Below are 10,102 nucleotides of genomic sequence, written 5' to 3'. Positions count from 1 at the left end.
GATGTAAGTTTACACAAGGACTGAACTCTATCCTGCATAAGATTTACCCAGCACAAAGTCTGCCAGCTCCTGGGGTAGAATGCATCAACAGTCTTATACAATTTTTAGAAGGGGGGGGGAAGGGAATGGACATAAATATCTTTCATAATTGAAAATGCAACAACAAGGTTGTTGTGGTTCCAAGGGTTATTGGCTAGCTGTAGACAGATGGATTACCTGAGGCACATTTCTTTATTGCTCATATTCCTCCATTGAAATCATCCCAGTGGAATTTCCAAAGAGATAAAATTAAACCAAGTTAATATTTTAAAGTAAAATATTTTTATATTTATTGTGTTTCAAGACAAGAGGATTTATCTTTAATACACAAACAAGTCAAAGCAGCATATAATACTGATGATCAAGTCACACCCAACTTGGTGGAGAGATTCCTACAGAGACTAAAAGGTACTGAGAACTACACCACTGAGTCTCATGCTACAATTTACTATACTACAGCCTGATTAGGAGAGAGGAACTAGACACCTTAAAAAATACATTTATTAAAAAGAGTTATATGAAAACCCCAGCTGGGGAAAGAAAGACCCTGGAAAGAAACCAAGACCCTTTTAAAGCACAGGGCTTTCGGTAGGCAAGGCAGTGTGTCCCATCAGATCTATTGCAATAGACAACAGCTCTCCCCAACATTTAAGAGCTGCAACAGTGAGAAATTCCAATGGGACAGTAAGTCAGTTGTACAATGATTTAAATAGCCAACAGTAGAGAAGAAGGAAGGAAAAGAGTGCTATCTTTCCAATGCAAGAGATGCACCTCCAAGGATGAATTTTCTGTGGAGTATGACAGTTCCAAGGACCCACTGTTCTAAGAAACTAACAAAGTACAAGTAAGAAATGAGAGTAGTGTCACTGTAGGCTCCTTCAATGTGGCACATGAGCTTTCTGTGCTAGAGAAGGGAGTTGAGGGTTGTGGCAGCTTGAAGGAATGCAGTAGTTTTAACAACCTCAGCTACACGAGTTATCCCATTCAGTGTTACATCAGAGTAGTGTTTCAACAATTCCCCAAGTACAATAGAACAGCTGTTACACTTGTTTCCGTGAGCCAGCTGAGAAGATCAGACAGTTCAAACATGATTCCAGCAGACTGGGGAAAGGCATGATTCCAGCAGGCTGGAGGTTGTGAAGTGCTCTGCCAAAAGGGAAGATCAGAAGTTTTCTAAAATTCAGAAAGAAAAGGGTTAATGAATAAGTCTCCCTGCTCTAGAGACCAGGATTCCTACATCTTTAAATCACAGAGTGGAAGCAATTTGGTAGATCTCATCTAACTCCACAGCAGATACATGCCATCATACAGCATGATCACGTCTATCTTGACAAGGCCCAATACTGGATCCACTAGGGGACCACAGGTAAGACCAGGGGTAGCAATTATTTGGGGTGGAGGGCCACTTAAGGAGTTTTAGTGAGCTGTTTACACCACCCGGTGTGGTGAAGGGAGGGGGGAAAAGGGGCTGGGGAGATGCCAATTGGATCCTATCTGGCCCTGGGTCCATCTGCCCTACACTCACTGTGGGGGGCGCCAGATGGAATGGATGGAGGGCATCTCCATGGAGACTGTCCCAGGACCCCCAAGGGAAGGGCAAGCTTGGCCAGGCAAATGGGATGGAGTTGCAGGTGGATGGGGAGCAACATCCTGGAGTAAGGCAGCTGGAAGTAGCCAGGATCATGGCGTAGTGACAGTGTGGGGCTGGGGTGTGGGGTACAACTGCGATCCACTCCCCGCACATCCCTGTAATGCATGCCTGCCTACAGAACTGGTGCCCGTCAGGGACACGCAGGGAGCAGATCACAGCTCTGCCCCCTAGTCCCATGCTGTCAACACCTCACAATCCTAGCCCCAGCCACCCATCCTGCTCCCAGACACCACTCCCCACCTGCCCACGGCCACATCTCATCCACCCAGCTGAGCATGCCCTGCCCATGGGGGTCCTAGGCCAGCCTCCATGGAGACCCTGGCCACCCACTTTGTCTGCCACCCCCAGTGGTGGGTGTGGGGCAGACAGGCAGGGGTCACTGGTGAGGGGGGCCAGTGCCAGCAGTGGTCATATAACCACTACCAGCAGCAGCTGGAAGCATGAAGGCAGGGAGAACTGCCACCACAGGGGCTGCTGGGAAGCTGAGTCTGGCTGCCATGGCACCCCCACCCCACTGCGGTGCTGCCCAGTCCTGTGGACTAGAGCTCCCGATGTAACCAAGTGCTGCATGTGGGGATGGGGTGGGCTGCGCTCCACACCAGGTGGCAGCTCCGTGCCCATGGGCAGTGAAACGAGTTGCATGTAATATCGTCTGGGCTGTCCCCCGTGCCTGGGCTGGGCAGGGCAGGGCAGAAGGACCCAATACGGGCCAGACAGAATCACTTAGCAGGCTGGATATGGTGCTCAGGCCCTATTTTGCCCGCTCCTGGGTTAGACTGAGGTCCAAAAGCAGAGCAAACATGATGGGCAAGAGGAGGAGAGCCAGTCAAAAACAACAGGGGCACTGCATAGGAACTAGTACTGCAGGAACAGGGAATGGCACAGGTTAGGACAGGGGTGGGCAAAATGCAGCCCGCTGGCTAAATGCGGCCCACCAGCCCATTCTATTCAGCCCGCGGGGCCCCTAAATTTTAGAAAATGTATATTTTAATGATACAGCTGTCATGCGGCCCTCGATGGCTTGCCAAAATTCACTATCTGGCCCTCTGCCTGAAATAATTGCCCACCCCTGGGTTAGGAACATGCTGTGCTGATAGAGTTGACATCTGAGGAGGAAAGGCAGAAGAATCAAGGGAACAGTCTGCAGCACAGTTAAGTACCAAGATGCCCAGGCTGGCACATATGGGACAGACTCCACAGCGCCCGTCTCTCTAGCTAGATCAAGGATTTCTACTTCCCTTTAAAATGTCTTAAAAGTTGAAGAACTTGCTTATTATAAGCGGTCTGCTCTGCTCTCTGAAAGAATCATACAGCTCTGAGCAGGCCCTGCACTCATGCCACCCCTACACATGTGCACACAGGCCTAGAAGCTCCCATACCCCAAGTTCACAAATGCACTGCCATACTGGTGCGAACAGCTTGCGCTGCAAAGAAACCTACCTTGGTCAGAGGTGCAAGGCTGCAGGCCAGCTGGTTACACCATCTCATACTGATTGTTTGTGATGTACCGGGAAAGGCAGCAGGCAAGAAAAATCCCAACCAACTGGAACAGGACAACAGAACTAAGTAGAAATAGGGTCAAAACTGGACAGTATGTGCCTGGACCCCTCTATCCCCACAGCAGGTGACTGAAATCTTGACCACTGGGAGCTTCTGCTTTGGTTTTGTACAAGTGAACCCTTGGATAAGGACATTTTACCAAACTGAAATATGGCTTCCTTGACCCATCATCAGAATTAATAAAAACTGCAAGTCTTGGTTCAATGTTCCTTCTTGTTAGATTTTGCTTAATGAACCTTCTACTGTTATATGGTAATTTCACAGAGATTTATATGGACGTATGGAGCATCACAGCCAATTACCCCACCTCTAGAAAACAGCAACTGCCTCTCCCATTTCAAAAACAATGATGGAAGCAAGGTTGGCGGTGGGCTGATAGTTTTTCTTTCAGCAACATCTGGAAGATGTATCAGTTGTTACTGCAACGCAGGCACCAGACCTGAGTTTTCTGTACTATAAAGACATTTAGGACCTGATCCTGCAAACACCTGTGTATACAGCTTTACTCTCACAAGGAAGTAAGTACAGTTAAGAGTATGTTTGCAGCACTGGCCCCTTTTGTTTCTGATGCAGAAAAACTCATTTGAACAGAATGACACCAACAGTTCATTGTTTGGAACTTGAAAACATGACTCATTCCTGAATGATAACAGCAACTGCTCAAATTCCCCTACTGTAATAAAACTGATTGAAAGCACATGGGCTCACTGTTTATTCAGAAGTCAATCTGTACCTACCCCTTTTTAAGCATGAATTCAGAAGCCATAAATCAGCTCAGCACAACTTGTACATACCAGGAAGGAGCTAGGAAGCAGATAGGAGCCAGAAGGGACAGAATGGCTCCTTCCATAGGACACTGACCCCTAAATGCAGCTATGATAATCTGCCAACACAGCGGTTCCAATAAGAGTGCCCATGGCACCAGGCTCTTTCAGTACTTAAAATATTTGTGACAGGGTAAAGCAGAGTGGCATACTAATATCAGATTAAAATAACCTGGCAGAAACTTCTCTCATTAGCGTACCACTGAGTCTTATGCCATCATGTGTTAAACTTTCAGTCAGTCTGGATGGTACCACTGTGCTTCACACAGCAGCTTGAGGCAATTTGATTCAATAAATAGTAAACTCAAAATAAATCAAGCACTGCAGCGCTCACAGCATGGGACTGGGTCTCTTCCACAAAGGGGATGCACAAACCCTGAAACCAAGGAAGTCTCAAACGTCACTTTCTTCATGCTCTACTCAAATGCAAACATACTTTGAAAAACCAAGGGGTTTGCCACTTGGAATCAAAATGCGGATCTGAGATTGGGTTCATGAACTGCAGACTGGATAGTGCCTCAAAACAAGAGGAAGGTCACATACTCAGACATATTTCATCTGCTTCTATCTCCTTGCCACCACTTTCTCAGCTGACTGCAAGGTACACTGGAACAACGCAACTGCCAGAAACAAAAATCCCAGTACGTGGGGCATTTCAGCAAATCCAACAATTGTGACAAAAAGGCTCAGGTGCTCAAACTGATTGAGCAATTCAGCAAAGCCTAATAAGCAGGTCTTATTTAACATACAAGATCAAGATACTCATTCAGATGTCCCCATCACACATCCATAGATGCGAACAGGCTATCACAATATCAGTGATTGTGGATAAAGATGAGGACCCACTATATTTTAAGGAGAACTGAAGGCCTATTATTCTGACAAATACAAGATTGAAAGACCCTACACTGACAGGGAAGAAAAAAACCCAAACGCATAGCAAAGGACAATATTCTGATCAAAGGAGAACCAAAAGTGTGGGAGTTCTGTCAGCCAATGATATGGTCTCTAAAAACAAACCCCTCCAGATTTAGCCTAGGCAAGACACAAGGCTAGGTTTTCTAGTGAGCTGCACCCAGAATTAGAGGAAAATCTTCAAAAGCTAAAGAGGGCCAGATCTACATGAGCATTCAGGATGCACCAGCTCCCATCATAGCACTTGTGAGGAAAACTCATTTCTGAGCACCCAGTCCCAACTGTCACCACACACAAAGGCTATTTCAACAAGGAGCTTAGGGGCAGAGGCCTCCTGTTTCCTGCTGAGATGAGGCCCATCAGATTAGGAGACACTAGCTATACTGTTGTTTGAGGCAGGATGCTTCCTTCACCAAGAGGATAAGCTTCAGGTTTCATCAGAAACGCTGCTAAGGCGTTTTGCTAAGGCAAAAAAAAACAAAACAAAAACAGGGTTAACCAGGGCTAACTTAATTTAATTGAACTGAGGGCTGATGAGGCAGTGGACACAGCAGGGCCAGTCTTTTCACTGTATACAATAATTGTGACAGCTAGTCAAAGCATGAGCAAGCGCGAGGTTTGACTGCACAGACAGCTCTTGGAGGCGAGTTGTTCCAGAGGGAACAGCTGCTAATAGACCAACTTGTTGCAATAATGCTGGAATTTTAACTGCCATTTTCAGCAATGGGGACTAGGTAACACAGAAACAAAATCTGCAGTCCCACTGTTTCTTCCTTTACATGCTTAAAAACTTTTAAAGCAATTAAATATAATTAACAACACACAGACCAAACTCAGAGCTCAAGGGCCAAACAAGAGAAGTAAGGAAGATTTTACCTGGAAGCATGCAATGCCAAAGGAGATGCCAGCCACAATGCCCATTTTAGACTCCATAACTGTTGTTGCCAGAGTGAAACAACCCTGTGATGGAAAATGGTAGCACATGAGAAGAACTCCAGCTAGCGCATGGACGTGCACAAAATTCCTGACCCTCCCTAACACAAAGTGACGTGCTCTCCATCCATGGACACAGCCCAGAAAGCACCAGTCCACAGGCAAAGGGAACAGTCAATGAGCCCAGGAGGGAATCCACTTCATAGTCAGGGTAAACCTGTGAATTAAGCTGTTTAGCCTTCCTGTAGTTCCTGCATAGGGGTGCCATGAGAATTTAGTAGTATAGAATATGTTATGAGAACACCTCCCATAACCCCTTCTTTTCTACACAAGACAGGCAGTATAATAAAGGCAAAGTAATCCAGGCATATCTACAGCACAGCTTTCCTGCAGTCAGAGACAAGCACAAAGAGTAGCTGGAACTTAGAGACCTTGATGCACTGGGAGCAGTTTTGCCAAATCTCTCCCTCCCCCTCAATGATTGGTGGCAACTCAGACCTTCATCCCATTACTGATTACGAGTTTCCCATGGCCCAAACACTCTTCCTGGACCCAAGTTCTCCTTTCAGGTTCCTCCTCCCACTGCAGAACCTGACCCTCCGGGGGGGGGGGGGGGGGGGGGGGGGGGGGGGGAGAAGAGCAAAGCACTTAATTACAGCCCCAGCTCTCCAATCCCCACACCTGCTGCCAAGAGACACAGATAGATCTCTCGCTTAGATTTACTTACATCAACATACACCTTTGTCTTGGCTTTAGCCAGGTCCTTCAAATCATCTTCTGTGCAGTTGTCTGGGAGTCTGCAGCAGCTCCGAGGGATTCCTTTTTCTGTATAGTACGCAGTATTTGTCCAGTCTGAATAGTTTTGGACTCCACAGCAATGCAACTGGGAAAATCAATTTAAGCAGAATGATAAAGAACAGTAAGTACATAGTCTATGAGACATCACTTCTATACACATCACTGCAGCACCCCAAAGGCTTCCCCATTGTAAGACCTTCCCCTTCAGCAACCCAATTGCTTTCTGAAATTAGCCAGGTCCTTTCTTAACAGTGCAGACCAGGTCTTTTTGCCCTCAAGCTCATGTACCTCAGAAATATATATGCATGAAGAACAGGTACAGAGTTTTTCCATGTAAGCATTCATCTGCTTGATCCCTGCCCTATGGGGAGAGTTGTAGGTCACAGCCAGCCCTTTGTGCTACAAATCATAATGAATGCTCCTGATATGTGTAAGAAATGGAAATGCTGAGTCAAGGCAATGCTCCTGCCGAATATTCTGAGCCCCCCATCACTGTAGTAACAGAGGGGAAAGCTGCTGCATACCTCCTTTCATGGGACAACTGCAGTAGCTAACTTGATGCAACTTTCTCTACTAATACCTCATAGAAGAATGGGGCATGCTTGTGCTATAAAAGAAATAAACCAGCAGCCCCCGTCTCATTTTCTGCCCCTCCATGAATATCAGGGTCTTCTAGGCAATAACATGGAGTACATTGGTTCCTTTTAGCACTGGTGGGAAAGCCCAATAGAAGCACTCACAGTTTTCTGGACAGTATCTACTGCCTCACTGCGCTGATCCATTGTTGCATTGTAGCTTCTCAATGCTAACATGTAGTTACTCGCAAAGCTGTTCTTAATCTGCAAAAAAAATAATGTCATGGTGCTCAAAATCAGCAGGTGGGTCCCCATCCACAAGAGCTTCTTTATCTTAAAAATCAGCCCCAGCAGGAACAGTGGAGCAGGAATCACATAAAACCATCCATGTGCTTATTTAGAAGGGACTGGCCACTATGGTGACATCAGAGGGAACTGCACCCAGCAGCACCAAGTGCTGGTACTTAGTGGTTCTATAAAAAAGAAGAAACCATAATCACAGTGATCACAATAAAAAAAATCATGGCTTTGTGTGGAGGCATTATCTATGGCAAGAGGCACAGGTCGGAACATTTTTAACCTCACATTTTAGATAAAGGATCAAAACTCACAATTTAATGTCTGTTTTCAAAGTCAATTCATTTTAGTATGAACTAGGAAATGTTCTTAGCTTATCAGTGGAAAGCCTTCTCCAAGTACTATAAAGGTACAAACAGGAATTAGGTACTTGCCTAATTAGGTGTAGGAAGTAGGTGCCTTTGAAAATCTCATCCACTACATCCATTTTTTCTCTCAACACTGATGAACTTTTCTTTTTTACTTCATGAACATTAAACTCTTCTGGGTGTTAAGAGTGGTTAGTTTAGTAAAGTGTATTATGATTGCATTTCAGAAGCACCGAGTTCAAGTCTAGAGGAATTGTATTTTTGCTAACGTTTCTATCAATTCATTTCCATCCAAGCAATTACAATTAAAAAAGTGGTTCCAAATTTGTCACATATATAATACATTTTAGGATGAGAGTAGGCTTAGCTGATTTAAGGTCCAAGACATGCAAAAGAAAAAATACATAAGGCCATACAGGGAAAGGGAGTAGAACTAGCTGTTTTTGAAGGGATATGCCTAAAAGAAAAACAATCAGAATTTAGTCCTCACTGCCAATTAGAAACTTTGTGTGTGAGACCCCTCGTTGGACCTGTGTCACTTACTTAAACATGTCCACTTAATTGATTAGCCTGTTGCAACGCAACTTTTTAGTAATGGTCCTAGACCAGTGTGACTGAAAACCTCTCTTACCATCCCTACTAAGGGTGTCAATTTAGACTCAGAAACCAAATTGATCCCATTCTCAGTACTGCCATTATAAACCGAGCCCATTTCACTAGAACCAATGATGTTGCTCTAGGTATCTACTGTTGAAACCAGGGGTGCTCAACCTCTGGCCCATGGACCAAATGCGACCAGCGGAGTCATCACATCTGGCTTGCAGGGCTCCCTGCAAGTCAGAAAATTGGGCAGTGGAGGAATGGTGGCAATTAATATGGGGTTGAAGCTGAGCCATACACCCTCCCCTCCCAGCAGCTGGACCTGGGTTGGGCCATGCCCTCTCCCCCACTGCAGAACCAGGCTGGGGCTGGGCCAAGCCACCTTTCCCTGCATGGCTGGACTAGGGTCAAGCTGCCGCTACCCCACTCCGCAAAGCCAGATAGGGGTTGGGCTGCCCCCACCCTGGGCACGGGACTGGGTCCACCAGCCAGACCCAGCCTATGGTATCTGGCCTGCCGGCCACAAAGATCATGTACTACTAGTCAAAGTAGAAGGAAACTTTGGCACATGAGGTAGGACAACAAAGGGGTGAGACAGCAAGATGAAACAAAAGATGAGTGTGGGTCCTCTCCTTTTTTACTAACACTTCATGCCACTTCCAGATCCCCTGCCTGCACTGTCCTCATGAGGAGAGGAGGGGGGTCTGAGGAGGACTCACCTCGTGTCTGAAAACAAATCCCACAATGGCAGCCACCAGCACAACCAAAAAGATGAGGGACAGGAACATGGCATACTGTAGGCAAGAGAAAATGTCAAGAGAGAGACACAAAGCACAACGTGCCGCAGACAGGACGTGAGCGATGGGAAGGGGTGACACGCATGGGCACTGCTCTGCTGGGCCATGCTGCGCCAGGGGAGCCTGCGGGGCAGCGCTGCGAGCACGTGGGGGACTGGGGGCCTGGCCAGGGGCCCACTTACCAGCTTCAGCATCCAGACGTTGCCGCGGCAGGTGGCGAAGCAGCCGAAGGTGCCGAGCAGGATGACGACAGTGCCGGTGCCCACGAGCACGAAGGGCACGTCGGCGGCCTTCTCGTCCAGCAGGGAGAAGTACGCCTCCAGGCTCACCTTGCCCCACACGCCCACGGCCAGCAGGATAATGCCCGACACCTGGGCAGCGGCAGGGCACGGGCTCAGTGCCTCGGCCCGGCCCGGCCCGGGGCCACCGCGCGCTCGGGCTCGGCTCCCACGCACACGCGCGGGGCGAACAAAGGGGCCGGGGGGCGGGTCCCGGTGCAGCCCCGCCCGATCCCCGCGCCGCCCCGCGCCCACGACCCCCGCGCTCACCCAGAAGACGAAGCTGTAGGTGACCAGGACGCTCTTGAGGCAGGTGATCACCGGCTTGGTCTGCAGCCGCCGCGACGGGGACGCCATGGCAGCGCCTGGCCCGCCCCGAGCAGCGCCGAGGAGGCCCGAGGGCGGCTGCCGGAAACGGCCGAAGCCTCTCGGACCTGCGGCCGAGCGCTTCCGACAGAGCCCGAGGG

At 47.9% G+C, this 10,102-nt stretch overlaps 1 protein-coding gene across 1 annotated transcript; it reads right to left on the bottom strand.

Moving 5' to 3' along the window:
- Nucleotides 1-304: 304 nt before the first annotated feature.
- TSPAN6 (tetraspanin 6) lies at nt 305-10,049 on the bottom strand. Its single transcript, XM_006265999.4, has 8 exons — nt 9,906-10,049; nt 9,540-9,728; nt 9,280-9,354; nt 7,461-7,559; nt 6,650-6,805; nt 5,866-5,949; nt 3,131-3,233; nt 305-1,212 (listed from the first exon to the last, which is right to left on the bottom strand). The coding sequence occupies exons 1-7, from the start codon at nt 9,990-9,992 to the stop codon at nt 3,165-3,167; spliced, it is 759 nt and encodes a 252-aa protein (XP_006266061.1). The 5' UTR covers nt 9,993-10,049; the 3' UTR covers nt 305-1,212; nt 3,131-3,164.
- Nucleotides 10,050-10,102: the final 53 nt, after the last annotated feature.

The sequence above is a fragment of the Alligator mississippiensis genome, chromosome 8, assembly GCF_030867095.1.
Source record: "Alligator mississippiensis isolate rAllMis1 chromosome 8, rAllMis1, whole genome shotgun sequence".
In the NCBI taxonomy this organism is placed as follows: Eukaryota; Metazoa; Chordata; order Crocodylia; family Alligatoridae; genus Alligator; species Alligator mississippiensis.
Note: the sequence above shows the minus strand (reverse complement) of the source record. Positions and strands in the feature narration are given on the sequence as shown.